At 37.7% G+C, this 19,632-nt stretch overlaps 2 protein-coding genes across 3 annotated transcripts; both read left to right on the plus strand.

The window, feature by feature from the left end:
- The first annotated feature begins 1,322 nt into the window (after positions 1-1,322).
- On the plus strand, positions 1,323-10,300 carry ubac1 (UBA domain containing 1). 2 transcript variants are annotated; one of them, XM_077522808.1, is made up of 10 exons: positions 1,323-1,832; positions 3,018-3,138; positions 3,243-3,316; positions 4,731-4,838; positions 4,929-5,031; positions 5,114-5,222; positions 6,348-6,657; positions 6,739-6,825; positions 8,597-8,735; positions 8,956-10,300. In XM_077522808.1, exons 1-10 carry the CDS (start codon positions 1,695-1,697, stop codon positions 9,069-9,071), a joined length of 1,305 nt encoding a protein of 434 aa, XP_077378934.1. In that variant the 5' UTR covers positions 1,323-1,694; the 3' UTR covers positions 9,072-10,300. The 2 variants fall into 2 exon arrangements, with proteins under 2 accessions (XP_077378934.1, XP_077378935.1); XM_077522809.1 differs by lacking the exon at positions 1,323-1,832 and adding an exon at positions 2,226-2,337.
- Positions 10,301-12,863: 2,563 nt separating this feature from the next.
- On the plus strand, positions 12,864-19,016 carry mthfd2 (methylenetetrahydrofolate dehydrogenase (NADP+ dependent) 2, methenyltetrahydrofolate cyclohydrolase). The gene is made up of 8 exons (XM_077521950.1): positions 12,864-13,133; positions 16,184-16,368; positions 16,460-16,582; positions 17,004-17,156; positions 17,548-17,655; positions 17,792-17,884; positions 17,982-18,107; positions 18,411-19,016. The coding sequence occupies exons 1-8, from the start codon at positions 12,886-12,888 to the stop codon at positions 18,557-18,559; spliced, it is 1,185 nt and encodes a 394-aa protein (XP_077378076.1). The 5' UTR covers positions 12,864-12,885; the 3' UTR covers positions 18,560-19,016.
- Positions 19,017-19,632: the final 616 nt, after the last annotated feature.

A 19,632-nucleotide genomic window follows, 5' to 3' on the forward strand; every position in this document is an offset into this window, starting at 1 on the left:
AAATGTCTGAACAAAAGGAAAGACACATATGTACAGTTTAAAGGCCATCTTGGAGATCGGCTGTGTTAAAACAGGCTTTATATTAAGCCCTGTGACATTTTGACAAACTGGCCCGTTTAGCCACTGAGTCTATACTTGTTAAACAGAGGGAGTCAAGGAAAAAAAAACACTTCCCTCCGATTAGTTTGAGCCTATGGCTGTGTTCTCCCATGTTGTGAATAACTCATGCATTCCTTGTGCAAGCAGGATTTTGTTGAAGAAATCTGATGTCTTAAAGCATAAAATAAATTTGTGTGCGCTCTCAAATGTTTTTGCTACAAAAGAAAATGAGTGTACATTAATACAGTTGCACACATTCACCCTGGTATAGGGTTTGTTTTGTAAAAAGATATGACTGACATAGAAATTCAGTTCACCCATATTTTCGGTGTGTAAGAAATGTTTCTCTATATAATTAAAAAAAAATACCTGTTTGTCTTAAAATTGTCTTTGTATTTTAATGAGCCACAATTGTTTGATTTTGAATACTGTAAAGCTTTGATTAAAGTGGGTTATTTGTTTAACCAAAAGTATCCACAAGTTGGAATGTGCAAGTCTTTCACTAAGGGGTTAGGGTAGGAGTGAAAGAGAAAGTCAGAATTGCAGTGATTATTCGTATGAAAAACACATTTAGGCCAGAAATGTAAAAGAACATCAAGTATGAAACACAGGGCTACCAGTATAATGACATTTAGGTGGGGTATGATATCTGTGGATTTAGTGCAGACCCTTGTGGAACACATTTTATATGTATCACTATCAACAGGCAAAAGTTATTAGTTGCATTTATGCAGAGATTAGCCCAAGCAATTATGTGCAAAATTGCTTACAATTTAAAATGTTAAATCTGAAAAACACAAAACATTTATATATCCAGTAATATATATATATATATATATATATATATATATATATATATATATATAAAAGTATAGTTTTTTTTATTATTATTTTTTTTTTTAATATGAAATTTTCCAAATTGTGACTTACGATGTTTTGACTCGACGCCAGCGATATACAAAACAAACTGCCTGAGGGCAAGCCTTGCGTTTTATGAATAATGTCTCCCCCTGCTGGAGCAAGCGTATAATTGCGTATGAGTAGTCTAGTACGTTTTAATGTTTTAAATTATTAATTTAATTGATACATATGACAATTTATGCTATTATTAAATAATTACAAAATATATAGTAAGTATCAGTTAGTCAGGTTTTTTTTTTAAACGGGGGAATGTGAGACTACCTTTCCCATGATGCACCGCCGCCACCACTGTTGCAGTTCAAAGTTCAACCGTGACAGTAAAAATAGGCTCGCCTGGCTGTCATCGTAGCTCGTCGTTGGCGCCTGGTAACTAAAGAGGCTGTAGGGGAGGTGGTGCAGGAATAAGTCAATGCTTTTGGGCCGGGCCACGGAGCGAGCTCGCCGGCCACCGATTACCCGAAAATGTCCCTCAGCCAAAAGATTTAGCCGTTAGCCGCCGCTAGCTGTGACACAACCGCCTGCAAGCTTTGCTAGATAGCTAGCCGGAGGAGGAGGAGGCGGTGGATGGTAGCGGTGGTTGTAGAGGGGGACGCCTCATTAAATAACAACCGCTGCTAAGCTAAAAGACATTTATTTATTTTTTTTAGCCCGAAAAAGCAAAAACCGGGGCCGTCATGTTCGTCCAGGAAGAGAAGATGTTCGCTGGTAAAGTGTTGAAGATTCACATCTGCACTGTGGACGGTGCCGAGTGGCTGGAGGAGATCCCGGAAGACAGCACGGTGGAGAAACTCAAGGAGAAGTGCTTGAAACATGTGAGCTTTTCCTCTTTTTTTTTTTTTTTTTTTTTTTAAATGCCGGTTCGTCTTGTGAAGTTTCGTCTGCGAGTGTCAGTGTTACCCTGCCCTCGTATTTATAGTTAAGTTAATTTAAATGGCGAGCGGGTTGGCTCGCTGGCTGTGGCTATTTTTAGGCTCGGTTGCCTTCCCTCCCTCTCCGATGATAGCAGCTAACTTTCCCTTTTTGGATGTAGCTATATTTATGACATTTATTATGACACATTGCACAGTAGTATTGAGTTTTATTAGCCTTACAGTTTGTGTAGTGTACTCTCCGGTCATAACATTAGGGACCTCAACACGTGTGGAATCGTCATTATCTTTGTGAAGTGATATTTTTTGGTGTGTGTGTGTGTGTGGACGTATCAAAGCAGCGCATGTGTTGCTGTGAAGTGTCTGTTGAAGAGTAGCAATAAAGTTGTCATTTATTGAATGAACGAGACAATAAATATAGACTTTGTTGTAGATCGTACAAAAGGAGGTAAGGGGGAATGATGAAGCAAGTATGCATGTAAGGGAGAAAGAAAAAGAGGAAGGATGGATAAAGGAACCTGATGTATGAATGGGTAAAATGGGGCTGTAGAGGGAAAGGGAAGATGGATGAGAGGATGGAGGGAAACGAGGATGTTTGAAGGGAAGGGAGGAAAGAGATGAACTGAAGGATGAAGGAAAGGGCAGAAAGAAACATAATGGGGGAAAGCAGGAAGGAATTAAACAAGGATGAGAGGAAAGAATTAATGGAAGGATGAATGATAGAAGGAAGAAAACGAGGATGTTATGAACAGAAGGATGAATATGATCATGGGAGAAAGGACAGAAAGGTGGAAGGGTGAATCAAGGATGACTAGAGGAATAAAGGAAAGATGGACGGGACCTAGTGAGGGAGCCAGGATGGTAAGTGAGGAAAGAAGAATGAAGGAAAGGCAGGAGGGTGGCAGGGTGGTATGAAGACAGGAAGGAAGGATAGAGTACTAATGGAATAATGGAGGGATAGACAAGGATATATGAAAGGAAGGAAGAAGAGATAGACAGAAAGATAAAAGTCAGTGGTAAAGCGAGGGAGGATGGAATGAAAGATTGGCATGTGTTGTTCTACCTATGTTTTGGTTTAATAATAATAATTTAATCAAGGGTTTGTGTGTTCATGTTGTTTGTTTTCAGTGTGTGCACGGAAATTTGGACGACCCCAAGATGCTGACCCACCACAAGCTCATACACGTTGCAACAGAGCGAGTGCTCAGCGACACCAAAACGGTGGCGGATGAAAGCCTCAAAGATAAAGGTAGTGAGCGAGCAAACAATTCTATCAAACTCGCAAAATCCCACCATCTTGACGACGTCACAAAGAGCCAGTCTTTATTTGTTTATGTATTTATTTTTCCTTAGACGTTTTGCTGCTAATAAAGAAAAGGCCGCCGCCAACCCCTCCCAAAATGGCCGAGGTGTGCACAGAAGAAAAGGTAGGACCTGTGGACTCTGAAATGAAGAAAAGGATCTCAGTGTTATCAAAGTATTGCTAAAAGAAATGCACATGTCAGTGACTCAGTGCTATGCTAATGGTGAGGCCATGAGTCAAAACATTAGGTATACAGGACTGTCTCAGAAAATTAGAATATTGTGATAAAGTTCTTTATTGTCTGTAATGCAATTAAAAACAACAAAAATGTCATACATTCTGGATTCATGACAAATAAACTGAAATATTGCAAGCTTTATTATTTTAATATTGCTGATTACGGCTTACAGCTTAAACAAAACTCAAATATCCTATCTCAAAATATTAGAATATTTCCTCAGACTAAGTAAAAACAAATGCCATAATGAGCAATATTAAAACAATAAAGGGCTTGCATTTCAGTTGATTTGTAACAAATCCAGAGTGTATGGCATTTTTGCTTATTTAATTGCATTCCAGAAAATAAAGGACTTTATCACAATATTCTAATTTTCTGAGACAGTCCTGTACATCTCAAGAGCAAAAGCAATTATCCTTTAAAAAAAAAAAAGTCTAAAAATCTTAAAAACAAAAAACCTACAAAAATATTAGGAACAAATACAAAATATTTAAAGCACAAAATTTGATGAAAAATCAACAAATAGTGTTTGAGGGGAAAATGTACAGTTATATTGGAAAAATGCAAAGAATTACACAGTATAAAATATTAGTTGGAAAAAAAAAATGCACAAAATAAAAACTAAAGGAAATATTAACTCAAATATATGGCGGGGAGAAAATAAATCACAAAACCAAAATATGACAAGCTATATTAGAAAATAAAGGAATGGCTTTTATTGTCATTGTACAACAGGTGTACAATGAAATTGGGAGCACTACTTCATTTGACCCAGATTAAAGGTAATAAGTATAAACAATAAAACAGCAGAATAAAATTAGAGTCAAATGGCAAAGTTAGAAGAACAAGAACATGAATTCACTAGTGCAGAATTGCAGTCATGCCCAAATGTAAAGGTAAAGTGAATTAGCAGTGCACATTAAGAAAAGTATGAAATTAATACTACTATGAATTGCACGAGTTGATTTACAAGTAGTTGCTTATGTTATTAAATAGTAGCATATTGAGGTAAGGTTGAAGATTGACAGGAGTACAAAAATTGGATGGCCAGAGGAATGTGATAGTTTATAGTTATAATTATTTCCAGTGTGTTGTTTTTTTATGTTTATTTAGAGCATGAATTGCTCCGGTGTAAAAGCTGTCCCTGAGTCTGTTTGTTAGGGTTTTGTGAGCCCTGCAGCACCAATCAAAGAATTTTTATCAGAATAACAAATTTGAACATGGTTCATCAGTTAAGATTTCATGACGGCTACAAGAATGCTCCTGCTATCTCTTTCGCTCCGCTTTTGTGTGTGGTCAGAAAAAACAGGACAACAAGGCCCCGGACAAGGACGCCATCTTGAAGGCCACCGCCAACCTCAACACTCGCCACTCAGACCGCACTGTCACGCAGCACAACATCAGAGACGTAAGTCCAACTCATTCATCCTCGTTGGGGCGGTCCTCATGAGGACTGCCAAAGAAAAAGAAAAAAAAAGAACTGCCGGACGTCTTCCAGTTTCAGACGGAGCTGCGAAAGATCCTGGTGTCCCTCATTGAAGTGGCCCAGAAGCTTCTGGCCTTGAACCCGGACGCAGTGGAGCTTTTCAAAAAGGCCAACGGTAGCGTACTGTGCCCCGCTGAATTTGAAAAAAGGCAGACAATTTTGCGTCTCGTAACCCGCGTCTTGTGCTGCGCCCGCAGACATGCTGGATGAGGACGAGGACGATCGCGTGGACGACGCGGCCCTCCAGCAACTCACCGAGATGGGCTTCCCCGAGAGCAGAGCCATCAAAGCCCTCAGACTCAACCAGTGAGTCTTTTTCTTTTTTAATATAGCGTAGGGCCCGACCAATATGCATTTTTTTTTTTTTTTTTTTTTTTTTTTTTTTTTTTTTTTAGGCCGATAATGATTTTTTGCAGAAAAAAAAATACTGATTACCGATTAATCTGCCTTTTATACATTTTTGTCTTGTTATTTTCACAAGTCTTGGGACTTAATGGGATAACCTCGGGATTGTATTTCTGCTATGTCATGGAAATGTGTGTTAAGACCAAAAAAAAAAAAAAAATCCTTGAATGTTTACGTCCTTGATTTTTGAGTAAAGAAAGTCTTTGAATCCTTGGAATATCAACTTTATAACGTAACATGAAAGGACAGTGACAAAATAAAACCAAGAAGAATGTGAAATAAGAATAGAATAAACTAAAATAATAGCAACTGAAAAAACAGTAAGAACAAATACTGACTGTTCCTGTGCGTTTTGGCCTCTTGGGGGCAATGTGGTGCCATGTATCCATGGCGTACACCGCACACACTTAAAGTGAGTACAGAAGAAAGTTGCGATTGAATTCTATTAAAATAACTACTTTTTCACACATTTGGGAAGAATTTGTGCCTTTGCGTAGCGTTATCTCATCTGTGGGTACGTGTTCCTACAAGATTTGAAGTCGATGCTAACTTCCTGTTAGCATTTACTAACTTCCTGTTAGCGCTAGGCTAGCGGGTGTTTTAAAAACGACGCATGTTTTGTATTTAAATATACAGCAGAATGTAATTATTAATGTTGTATATTTCGTTTTACAGTTTAATCCAACTGCGGTGTCATTAAACGGCTTAAAGGACGTTTAGGGACAACAGAATAACATACACTACACACTTGCTAGTTGTTAAAGCTACGCAAGCATAATGGTGCAGTCAGGGTACTTTGACAGCGTCGGTAACTTTGGTTTTCTTCGATAACGTTTTAAGGGGAAAATAATCGTCCATTTAGCCCAATTTGCTGATTGTTTTGGCCGATGTTTGAATACTAATTGTAATCGCCGGCCAATTAATCCGTCGGGCCCCTATATTGCGCCTCCTTGTGCCACTTTTTCAGACTTTAGCCCTACTTCATACTTCACTTAGCCAAACTGTTGTTGTTGTCGTCCAACGCAGCATGTCGGTGACTCAGGCCATGGAATGGCTGATCGAGCACGTTGACGACCCCAGCGTGGACACGCCGCTCCCCAGTCAAGACTCCTCATCGTCTTCCGCTACTGCTACGGCAGCCGGAGCCTCCGCTAACCCCAACTCCGCCCCAGGAGGCCCGTCGGCCGCCGACTCCTCCAAAACGCCGTCCTGCTCATCATCCGCGCCGCAACGCAGCCTGTCCGGCACAGATGAGAGCAGCAGCAGCAGACAAGACGACCTGACGGAGATTTTCAAGAGGATTCGCCGGAAAAGGGAGTTCAGGCCCGACTCAAGAGTGTGTGACCGTTCTGTCGTTATTTACTCTCCAAACTTGGCGCACTTCCTGTTCACCTGAGTGAGGCCTCTTGCTTTCCAGGCCGTGTTTGCTCTCATGGAAATGGGCTTTGAGGAGAAGCAGGTGATCGACGCTCTCAAAGTAAACAACAACCAGCAAGATGCAGCGGTAAGTAACACGACTCGGTTACTCTTTTAGGCGTTCATGGAAGCGGTTTGGGAGATGGATGGATAAGCACTATTTGTGTGACATACTTTTTCATGAACACATAAGTGTTTTTTCAAATGTCTTGTAAATATAACAATATTATTCATATAAAATAACATTTCTATTTTCTAGTTGTTGTTTTTTTTAATAAAATGTCTTGTAAATATAAACACATTCGTATAAAATACTTTTTTAAAATAACATTTCTTTTTCTATTTTCTATTTTTTTTTCTTATAAAATGTCTTATTAATATAACCACATTATTCATATAACTCAACTCAACTTTATTTATAAAGCGCTTTAAAAACAGGCATTACTGTATACAAAGTGCTGTACATGAAACAGAAATCGGTTGTGCAGTAAAGAATAAGGTAACAAAACATTTTTAACATTTTTTTTTAAATAAAATTTCTATTTTCTAGGTTTTTATTCTTATAAAATTTATGTCTTGTAAATATAACCACATTATTCGTATAAAATTAAAATGCTTTTTTTTTTTTTTAGATAAAAATTCTCTTCTTAGGAAAAAAAAATAAATAATTCTTGTAATGCATTTTTTACATAGCATTTTCCTCATATTATTCACATGAAAGCACAACCCTTTTCTCGCACAATTTATTTATTTTTCTTGTAATTTTGTTTGTATTGGATCAACTTAAAATGTCTTTTTTGTTGTAATATTAATACATATTTTAAATAGTGTTTTCCTCATATTATTCATGTGAAAGCACAACCCTTTTCTTGTACAATTATATATTTTTTTGTAATTTTGTTTGTATTGGAGCGACTTAAAATTTCTTTTTTCTTGTAATATTAATGCATTTTTTAAATAACATTTTCTACATTTTTCATGTGATAGCACAACCCTTTTCTTGTACAATTATTTTTTTTTCATGTAATTTTTTTGGTCTTGGAACAACTTTAAAAAAAAAAAAAATCTTGTTAATGTTCTCAATTTTACTCATAAAATAAACTTTTTCTTTTTTTTCGTGACTTCTGGCTTTTCTGAGACAGGGAATTTTTTTTTTTTTTTTTTTTTTTCCCCCATAACTAAAAAGTGACTTCTGTAACCTTTTTCTTGTAAACTTTTCTTCTGCTATTTTCATACAAACGGAAAATTGTATTTCTATTTATTTTTTGGAATAAAATTAAGATGTATTTTTCTTTGTAGAGTTAATTTCTCCTTACGTAAGGACTAACATTCCTGTACCACAGTGGTGTCCAAACTCGGCCCTCGAGGGCCGGCGTCCTGCAGGTTTTGGATGTGTCCTTGCTCCAACGCACCTGGGCCTCATCAGCAAGCTCTGCATAAGCCTTTGATTTTGATGCCCTTCTATGACTTTATTTTTTATTTTTTAACACATATTTGTTCCTAACAGGCCCCCTAATCGTATCGAGTTTCCATTTCTAATTAGTGATCCTGAATAGTTGCACAAAAAATTGTTTTGTTTTTTTTCTTCATCGTGAATGCAGTTATGTAATTCAGCGGTTGAGGATTCCATTTTTGTGTGTGAAATTGGAGTATGACTGAAGCTACTCCTCAACTCGTCCACATTTGACTAATGAGTTGCATGTGTGCGTTTGTCTCGTGTTTGTGTGTCTAATTTTTACAAGCCCTTGTCATCGCATTTTTACCAAAGTAATCATTGAAATCATATTATTTGTACTTATCCTTTTTTTTTTTTAATGCTTTTTGGGTGACTTTTTTTTCTTGTCTCATTCACTTTAAAGTGCGAGTGGCTGCTGGGGGACAAGAAGCCGTCTGCGGAGGACCTGGACAAAGGCATCGACACCAACAGTCCGCTCTTCCAGGCCATCCTGGAGAACCCTGTGGTCCAGTTGGGTTTAACCAACCCCAAGACTCTCCTTGGTATACACAAACGTACACGCACGCACACGTGAGGGTTGTCGTGAGTAGCGAAAATCCAGTGGGTGACACCCCACCTCTGAAACATTTTTCTAATTGCTCATATTTTCGTGCAGAAACCAGATTGTATGACTTGAAAATGAAGATAAAGTCTTAACTTATTTCTGATGTGCACTTATGTGGTCATAGAATCGATCAAATTGAAACGTTCTGCTGTGTGTAGCGTTCGAGGACATGCTGGAGAACCCGCTGAACAGCACCCAGTGGATGAACGACCCCGAGACGGGCCCCGTCATGCTGCAGATATCCAGAATCTTCCAGACCCTCAATCGCACATAGAGGCGAAAACACAACAGCACCACCCTACACGTGTGAATGTGTGAAGGACGAGTATTGTTAATGCCAGAGGAGTTGTACCGATACAGTAAATATTTATAACAGTAAAGTATACGGAAAACATTATTATTATCATTATTATTATTGTTGTTACAGGAACGATACAAAGTTTAATTTACTAGGTTGTTTTTACATTTTAACGACAGCAATTTCTAGTTATTTTACCATATCTTTTTTGCCACAATCAAACACAAACGTGCATGTTTATTGTTTACACATCATGTTTGGCAATATGTATTTTTATGTTAATTTATTTGGATTTTCTTCGTTTAACCCTCCTGTTATGATGTTTACAAAATATTGCAGCCATGCTGAAAAGGAAAAAGAGGGGAAATTCTATGAGATTAGTCATAAAATTACAAGAATAAATTTGCATATTTTCAAGAAAAGGTGTATATTAATGCTAAGATATATATATATTATAGCGATTATCTTGAAATGTACATTTTATCATAAACATACAAATTTATTATCATATTCATCTTTTAATCCCCAATGTCTTCTCCTCATTCATAAGCATTTTAATCTAGAAAATATACGACTATTATATATACGACTCCTCAAAATATAACTTTTTATTTTTTATTTTTTATTTTTTTTTATTTTATTTTATTTTTTTAATGTCAACTTTAGTCTCATAATTCTACATGTTTATTTTAGAAAATGTGACTCAATAATGTACAATTGTTCTCAAATACGTATATATCACAGTTATACAATTTTCTTGAAAATATACAACTTCAGTCTGGTTATGTTAATCTCAAATATCACTCAAATGTTTATCATTAATATATAAAACTTTTTGAATAGCCACCGTTTTCTCAAATATTAAACTTGATTTTCATATTAGTACGGCTATTTAAAATGTAAACAAAATAACGGGGGCAAAATTATTTCTTAACATAAATTCGTATGTATGTATAACATATATATATATACATATATATATATATATATATAATCCTACGTATGTATAATTCATATGTATCTGTATTTTTATTATTTTTTTAACAGTTGAACAAAACTGACAAATGAACCCATCCCAAACTCGCGGTGGTGTACTTGCCTGGCAAAAAAAAAAATTATAACACACATGCAAAATGCATCATTTTTAAGATGAAAAATTTGTTATAAATCATATTGAACTTGTAGGTTGACTTTTTAAGTCTTGGGGGGGGGGGGGGGCGGGGGGAGAGAGATATTTCAATTTTGCATTTGTATGCTTGTGAAAATGACTGCAAAGTCTAATATTAATTATGCCTTTACGCACTTCTAAACTTAATTTCACTTCAGTGCTTCATAACAGGAGGGTTAAAAGACGCGAGCTGGCGCAAAATGGTCGTCTGGAACCAAAATGGCCTGCGAAATACTGTCCTGCCTTGTCCTGTCTTTCTGTGCAATATAGCAAGCAATGATTAAACCTGTAAAGAACACTATCCATCTTGTTTTTAAGAGGTGTGGGACAAACTATTATTGATACTTTAAGAAGGAGGTGTGAACCTCTATAATGGCCTACTGTGCAATTAAAAAAAAAAAAAAAAAAAGCCACAAATGCTCATAGTACATCTTTCTTCCCACTTTGTATTGTATTGGTGGCGCGACCCTGCTTCATGAGCTGTACAATAAGGGTCGGCGGGGGTTTGCCAAGTGTTTGGAGTGTTTTATCACTTGTCACTATTTAAAAAAAAAAAAAAAGTTTCTGTTGATGTGACATATTTCTGCTCAGGGGAAGCTGAGATTTTTTTTTCTTTAGCTTTCTACTAGCTTGACAACCGAACAAAATGTCGTGAAGGAGTCGTCATGGTCTCCTAAATAAGAAAATATACATGAGTCAATTCAAGTTCATGTCATTTGGAATATGGATGATCTTCAAAAGCACTGTAAACATTTACAAATGAACCTTCTCTAATCTTGTGAATGCAACTACCTATTGAACGTGCTGTTCCCTCGCAACGACAAAATTCACATCAAGGTGTTTGATTTGTTCATGGGTTGATTAGATTTACAAGAACGTCCATGTCTTTGCCTCTGTGTGACTCTTCCGGTCTCTTTGTACCAGCTGACGACACTAAAGGTCAGTGGCTACATCCTTTCGATTTCAAGTTTGTGAATTTTGTCATTGGAGATCACCGCATGTTGTGCAAAAAAAGTACTAAAACGTTGAACATTTGCATTCAGAAGTTCACAAATTAAGTTGACTGTGAAGGTTACAGTCCATTTCAGATTTGCCCGGAATCTTATTGTGAGGTAGCCTATGTGTGAGAGTATGAGATGACCATGGCGACGGTTATTATTTATATGGAAGCCAAACTGAAATGTGATATTTATAACAATCTCAATTCAAACATGTTAGTCATCAATGCTATTATGTCACGTTTCTGATTTGTTTTTAGTTCAGTGACCTATGCAATATGTTAGCACGCGTATGTCCACTCAAACACATTTGAATCACTTATTGCATTAAAGACATTTTTTTTTTTTTTGTAGCTCGATCCTTGTTTTGTCATAATGGCTTTTTGAAAAACAAGACCCACTGGATTTTGTCTCCTGGTATTAACATAAACTTTGAATATGGAAGAAATATATAAAAAAAAAATGTAGTTTTATGTTCACCTTTAATGCATTTAGATCAGGACTCTGCAATTATTTTCAAATTTGTACTGGTGACTGAAGGTTGCTTAATCTTGTGAAGATCAGCAGCACGCCCCAGCTTCATGCGCCCAAATTAATGACGTCACCACCTCCGACTGTCACTTTTTAAGTCAACCACAAGATACCTCGTGTTACAGTTTGATGTCTGTGTGTGAATGTATAGCAGAGGTATTTTTTTTTGTTATCGGAAACCACGGAAATAAAACGTTTCGACAAGGATGCGTGGAGGCGGAGCTGAGCTATAAAAAAAAGAAAAAGAAAACAATGTATCGGTAACAAACTGATGACACTGCCTAAAAGAATGCCAAACGACTCAAAAACCAGTGCTGTGTTTCAACTACGCCAAGGTTATTATTTTGTGACTAATACATTTTTTTGTTTGCACGTATAATTAGAATTCTGAAGCGCCCTCGGGTTAACGTGCAAATGCATTTGAAACATGACAGCCAGCAATACAAGCCAACGGCTGGCAAATAAAAACAGGAAATATAGTATTAAAAGTAAAATCAAACAATATTTTCAATAATACAGCCTCAATCTTTCCCTAAGCACTTGTTTTTAGTTTTTGACTGATTTCAAAAACTAAAAAAAAATAAAGTACAAACTAAAATGTACTTTAGTATCAAAAGTGTTGTAAGTACATTTTTGTAAAAAAAAAATAATAAAAATGGTAGAAGTATCGATTTGACTCCTTATGTAAAAGTTAAAAAGGTAGTCAGACCTTTTATGTAAAAACAAAAAAGTACTGATCCGATTCACTAAGACTGAAACTTAACTGACTTAACTACAAAAGTGTAGTTTAACTACAAAGTGCACATTTCAGTCTACTTTTGGTAAAAAAAAAAAAAAAAAAAAAAAAAAAAGACAGGTTTGTTAAAAAAATGAATAAAGAACAATTAAGTCTGCAGTCGATTCAGTACTTATTAGTTGTGTTTCACAAAAGTACTTGTACTTAAGCACAATATGAATATTTTGCCACGCCTGGTTATAGTTTTGCATGCATACGTTTAAAAGACCAATCAAGCACATAGAGCAAACAAGTCAAATTATGTCATCAGCCGATTCCAAGCAGCGGGGGGTGGGGCCGCGAGGCCTGAACGTCACGATGACGCAGACAGTGGGCGGGGTCATATATAAAGCACCTCTGCGGCTCTTCCTGCCGCCACAGACTACGACGTTCTGTCAGCCCAGGGAGCTCCCCTCGCTCTTTCTTTCGCCTTCCTCGTCGCTCGGCCGGTTTGCCGTCTTCCTACTTCAGCCTTCTTCAACCACTATGGCAGCGGTCAGGACTCTCAGGAAAGTGTGCCAGCACTCTCGCCAGCAGCTGTGTCTCCTTCACACGTCCGCCTCGAGGTGAGCCCATCATCACCGCAGCCGCCATATAACCGACCACGCTATTATTTAAATCTTACTCAACATGACTTCCTCCTTCTTCTTCTTCCGTCGTCGAAAATGTATGCTTATTGTATGTGTTTTTATTTACGCTTTATTACCACTCTGTGGTTCGAATTGAGCCTTGAAAACTCGAGTTTTTAAGTGACCAAACCGACTGAATATATCGCCTCCCCCATGTTGAGAGGGCGCCCTCTATCGTCACGCCGGTATTACAGCAAGGTGGATGATGAAATCCACCCGAGCGTTTGCACCCTGTTGCAGTTTTGCAAGGAGGCGATATTAACACGCCCTTCACGCACATATGCACAAACTTATCCACTTATTTCCAACGTCAACTCCTTCACGTGCACAATATAATGACCCACACTGCTACGTGTTAAAGCATAAAATTTCCCGTGCTGGAACTTAATAAAATTAACTTTGGACCTCGTGTCCAGCACAAGTCAAGTCACAAGATGATCCAGTTTGTTATTAGTGCTTGCATGTGCATCATTAAATTTGATCTCCAGTGCATACTGTACTTGAAATAGAAATAAATGCTCACTTCATCATAGAGTGCAATACTGTATTAAGGATCTTTTTTCTCTCTCTCTCTAAAATGACTTATTGCTTCTACAAAGCAAATGGAGGTTGGTCATAACTAATAACCAGTCGTAAGCATTTAATTTATCTAAATATATTTACATTTAATTAATCTAAATATACGTGCTGGAGCATGGCATGGTTAATTAACCTTACTTGTTAAGGAAATTAAATTGAAAAAGTGTGTAGATTTTTTTGTTTTCTTCCAAAGTGCCATACTGATGCTGTTTTAATAAGATTTTACACTGTTTTTCATCTAAAATTTTGAGCAAAGAAGCACTTGTAATGTTTTTGTTGTATTTTGCTTAGCACATTTAATCCGGCGTTAGCCCCCCCCCCCCCCCCCCCATATTTCTTTAAGAATTATAATCGGGTTTTTTTTTTTAGTTTGTTTGTTTTTTTTGTATACTTGATTTTTAATTTGTTCAAAAGATTGCAAGATGGTTATTTGTGTGTTTTTTTTTATAAATGATTTTTTTTTAAAAACATTTCATTTGTTTACAAATACTGTCTTATACTGCATAGATTTTCATCCCAGATATGGTAAGGAATGATGCAAGTTCGATTTTTTTGTTTTTGTTTTGTTTTTTGTAAATTTAGATTTTCAAATATATTTTAAAGTTAAGCCACAATAAGATTTTTTAAAATATTTTTTTCCATTATATTTTTATATTTTGAAATTGATCATACAATATTTTTATCCCAACTTAAAAGCCTGAGCAAGTACACCTTGAATTTAAGAAGACCAATTGCTAACTTTGCATATTCTTTTTGAATGTAGGATGCGCCCCAGACTTGTGCTACTTTTCTTCTTCAAGTCACCTTAATTGGCTTTGCCTAACAATTGTGCTGTTACATCACCTCTTGTCGCCTCATTGCTCCCCAATTCCTTGGCATCCTCCTCCCTCTCATGTTTGTCTTCGGTTATGTAAGCGTAAAAGTTGGCTGTGGCAATTGTTTGGCTTGTGGTACGGTCACACAGTAAATTACACTGTACCACAGCTGCTCCTCAAACACTTTTTTTTTTTTTTTTTTTTTTTTTCATCTTCTTCCTTGCAACCTTCTGCACTTTGCTTCGCTGGCACGGTGAAGTCATTGGTCTGGAGTTACTGTGCGGCTCCAGTCTGACTGCGTGTGCGTGCGAACATATGGCCCAGTCAGCTTGACGGGCGACTAATTTTAGAGGCTACAGGTGCTAGCGTGTGCCAGAGTAGTCACTGTACAAGTAGGCAAAGAAATGCAACACTGGATATCTGAAAATGGGGTCGTTTTGGCGGCTTGTCTGCACAGTGGATAGAAAACGTCTACACACCCTAGCCTGTTTAAATGGAAGGTTGACCTCTCGATTCCGTGACTGTTCAAATTGAACCTCAGAAATGACTCAAAGTGAGTAAAAAGTCCAAATGTAGGCCAATAGTTGGATGTCACGAGGGAAAATATTTTGTAAGCCCAATAATATTATATTAAAATTGTTTTGTGAATGCTCCCAAAAATGTATAAATATGTTCTATTTTAAATATTACCATGCTCCCAAAGACATATTTATACGTAATTTTTTATTTTTTATTTTTTAATGCTAGAGCATACGGAAGGCTTTGATGCAGCCTCTGAACTGAAGAGAATGCTTCAAGCAGTGGTAGTTATTAACAAAAACGGCCAACAGGTGGCAGCAGAGTATAAGAGATCAACCAGTGGCCATGTTGCAACAAGCTCTTTTTGCCAGTCTTTTCACCAGGAATGTGAATATTGATGAAACTTTGCTATATTCTAATGCGAATTGCTTCAAAACAGAAACAGGTAGATATATAATTTTTCCTGATGAAAGAAGAGACTCTAATCTTTGTTTTGGGATGTTCCATGTTGGGGTGGGACCTCTGGGTACCTCATGATGCAATACGATGTGCTATACAAGGCTCACGCTAACGATTATCTCAAGATATGACGCCGCGATTATTGGTCAGGTCATAAATCCACAATAATCTACTATAATAATAATAATAATAATAATAATAATATAAATAAATACAAAAATAAAATAAATTAATAACAATAAAAAATAAATAATAAATAAATAAAAACATTAAAAAAATACAATTCATAATATAATAAAAACAATATAAATATGATATATAATATATGATATAAATATAACTATAATAATAATAATAATAATAATAATAATAATACAACTAAAACTCAGCTCATGACAAAGCATCATGATTTATCACGACACGGATATATAATCACACTCCTAGTTCCATGTTTTGATAGCAATAGGAAACAATATTCTGTGACCCTTGCAAAAATCTGTCCAAATCCAGTGAAAAATTCAAGTTAAGCCGTATGTTGTCATGTGAACTGTAATGAAACGATAGCTTGTTAATTGTCAAATAATCTTGTCGTCTTGACGTGCGCTCGCTCTCCAGGCAGGAGGCGGTGGTCATCTCAGGAAAGAAGCTGGCTCGCCAGATCCGGGACGAGGCGCGGTCCGACGTGGAAAAGTGGATGATGGCCGGACACCGGCGGCCTCACCTCAGCGTCATCCTGGTCGGCGACAACCCGGCCAGCCACTCCTACGTCCTCAACAAGACCCGATCGGCCGCCGACGTCGGTGAGGACGCACACTCGTGTATCCCAAGACCACGACTATAATCGCAATACATTGACTGCATAGTGAACTTTTTGTTCGTCGTCTCCCTCAGGAATCTCCAGCGAAACCATCCTCAAGCACTCCGACATCAGCGAGGAAGAGCTGTTGGACCTCATCTTTAAGCTCAACTCGGACCATCGTGTCGACGGCCTGCTGGTGCAGCTGCCTCTGCCGGGTACGGAAATAGTAAGATTCATCACGACAGTACGCAATTGGGTTTGAAATTGCATCAAAAGTGACAAAAAAGAAGTGTTGCTCTAGTCCATATGAAACCTAATGCAGCATAGTTACTTGACACTAAGATGCCAACAATTGGCAAACAATTATTCATTTTATTGCTTTTATTTATAGGAATAATAAACAAAAATCAGTTTCAAGTTTGCATGGTGACCAAGATAGGACTAAATATTTTTTTTTAAGAGCTGAAGTTGTAATTTACAAAATCAGACATTCTACACTCTTGGGAACTTTCATTACACATACATTACCATGGCTAAAATTGTTAAAAAAAAAAAAAAAAAGTGAGGTGGATAAATGGCTCGCATTGAGGGTTCATTATTTTATTATTTATTTATTTATATTTTGTCGGCACGCAGACCACATCGACGAGCGCGCCATCTGCAACGCCGTCGCCCCCACCAAGGATGTGGACGGCTTCCACGTGGTCAACGTGGGCCGCATGTGCCTCGATCAGTCCACCATGTTGCCCGCCACGCCCTGGGGGGTCATGGAGATCATCAAACGCACAGGTAAACCAACCAACCGCTTCAGGGCTGACACGTAGTTAGTAGGAGCAGAGGAGGAGTTGGGTGTTTGTGGCATTTAGGAGCATAGGGGATAGATGGGGAAAGGGGAAAGAGGTGGAGTTAGGAGTGCAAGATGAGGAGGAGGAGGAGTCAAGGAAGGCGGCGCTAGGAGTGCAGGGCCAAGGTGGTGTAAGGACAAACTGAAAGCTGACCAACCGGCTTAGAATTCACACATTATTATTATTTATTTATTTATTTATTTGTTTGTTTGTTGTTTACTCATTTATTTATTTCATTATTTTTTATATTATTACATCCATTCTCTTTAGAATTGAACACACCACTAAAGGCGTTTGTGTCCTTTGTTGATCGTTTTTTCCATGCATGTTTGCAGGCATTCCCACTGTGGGCAAGAACGTCGTGGTGGCGGGCCGCTCCAAGAACGTGGGCATGCCCATCGCCATGCTGCTGCACACAGACGGACGACACGAGAGACCGGGAGGTCAGCGCCTCACTACCGCTTATGCATTTTAATTTTTATTTATTTATTTATTTTTTCGTAGTACTGTCAATCTCCAAGTACATATGTTTTTAGCACAATATACATGTAAATGCTAAATGCTAATGTGTGCTAACAGGTGACGCCACAGTGACCATCTCCCACCGTTACACCCCCAAGGATCAACTCCGACATCACACTCAAATCGCGGACATCGTCATCGCCGCCGCAGGTGCGACAAAGCTTCCTCCTTTTGTTGCATAAGCCGCAATTGTGTAAACGGCTTTCACTGGATTCTTATTGTCGTCTTTGCCCTCGTTTTGGCGCAGGAATTCCCAACCTCATCACCGCTGACATGATTAAAGAGGGCGCGGCCGTCATTGACGTGGGCATCAACCGGGTGCAGGACCCCGTCACCGGGAAAAGCAGACTAGTTGGAGATGTGGATTTTGAAGGTACGTTAAAAATCAAAATAGTTTTTAATGATTGGGAATGTGTTTTCTATCTACCCCCCAAAAGCTGGAAAACAACCAGGAAGTAGTTAGATGAAGGCGGAGTTAGATTGTCAAGATTTTGCTCTAGAAAAGAACAAATAGAGACACTTGAATCGACTCCTAATGGAAAGATCTCCTCACTACCAAATAAATTTGACCCATTGGAAGCAGCCATGGTCATATATGAAACCCTAAATTTTTTATTTTTTTTGCGTTATTGTCTGGACCTATTGTTGAAATTGTGTGTTTTTGCTTGTGTGTCAGGTGTTCGACAGAAGGCGGGCTTCATCACGCCGGTGCCGGGTGGCGTGGGGCCCATGACGGTGGCCATGCTCATGAAGAACACCATCAAAGCAGCCAAGAACGTCCTGCTCTATCCTCCCGAGAGAATCCGCATGGCAGCCGCGTCCTAATGGGGGAGGGCACCAGTCCCCAAAACGAAAAGCATTCCACCACGTCCCCCAACCCCAATTCAATGTTCTTTATTTTTTTTATATTTTGGGGCTTGAAGTGTAGTTTTAGGCTCACTTCTTTTCTTTTTTTTCTTTTTCTTTTTTTTATTTTTTTTTTATTAAAACCCCTTCCTCTTGACTGTTACATCCACTCATGTGACAGTATTCAACTTTGACTTTGGGGCTGTTTTTTTTTTTTTTTTTTTTTTTTTTACGGGATCACCAGAGATTGTTTTATTTATTGCTTCAGCGGTGTTTATGGTATTTAAGAGCGCATGGCGGCGTTCACCTCAAAAGTGGTACAGTGTTGACTGAAAATAAGGGCTGACTCCATCAGGAGCGTGTTGACCAGTATACAAAAGCTTTAAAGATTCACTAATGCCTTTGTAAAAACTGAAATAAATATTTGTGACAATTATTCTCAGCCTCTGGTGTTTTTCTTTCTTTCTTTCTTAATCACAATAATTGAACAAAATTGACGTACACTTTAAATGGGAACTCCTAAGTTGTGTTTAGGCTCCATTCATGCAGCAATTGCATGAATAATTATTTCATTCTCGGCACTGAATTCTTTTTGGGTAAACTAAACAATCACTGAATGTAGGTGGAGTGACCTTGGACGTGTAGTTCGGGTGCAGGAGGATCCATCGAAGTGTAGGGAGAACAGGTGCAGTATAAGTAGGGAAGAAGGAGGTGTGGAAGAGTTGAGGTGTGAATGCTTGTATTCAAAATAAATTACATGTAAATATATGCATGTGTAATGCATGTACATACAGAATTATACACAAAAGTGATGACAGTACATCTTTTTTTACACACACTTTATATAAAAATGCCTGATGCCCTTAAATGGTCGTTTTTTTTTCTTACATGAATGTTTAAAAAAAAAAAAAAAAACGCATTACCATACATGGTCATATTAAAAAAAAAAATGGTGGTTAAAAAAAAACGCCTTACTATACATTGTCGTTTAAAAACAAAAATTCGTATACATTGTCTTTAAAAAAAAAAAAATGCCTTAGTATACATGGTCG

This window comes from Festucalex cinctus, chromosome 5, assembly GCF_051991245.1.
Source record: "Festucalex cinctus isolate MCC-2025b chromosome 5, RoL_Fcin_1.0, whole genome shotgun sequence".
NCBI classification, from domain to species: domain Eukaryota; kingdom Metazoa; phylum Chordata; class Actinopteri; order Syngnathiformes; family Syngnathidae; genus Festucalex; species Festucalex cinctus.

Bases quoted from the DNA above. Each gene is read 5' to 3' on its own strand.
- mthfd2 (XM_077521950.1), top strand. From the start codon at position 12,886: ATGACGCAGACAGTGGGCGGGGTCATATATAAAGCACCTCTGCGGCTC. The intron at 16,583-17,003 runs GTACGGAAATAG...GTCGGCACGCAG, and splicing joins GGTGCAGCTGCCTCTGCCGG to ACCACATCGACGAGCGCGCC. The intron at 17,656-17,791 runs GTCAGCGCCTCA...GTGTGCTAACAG, and splicing joins ACGACACGAGAGACCGGGAG to GTGACGCCACAGTGACCATC.
- ubac1 (XM_077522808.1), top strand. From the start codon at position 1,695: ATGTTCGTCCAGGAAGAGAAGATGTTCGCTGGTAAAGTGTTGAAGATT. The intron at 1,833-3,017 runs GTGAGCTTTTCC...GTTTGTTTTCAG, and splicing joins AGGAGAAGTGCTTGAAACAT to TGTGTGCACGGAAATTTGGA. The intron at 6,826-8,596 runs GTAAGTAACACG...TTCACTTTAAAG, and splicing joins ACAACCAGCAAGATGCAGCG to TGCGAGTGGCTGCTGGGGGA.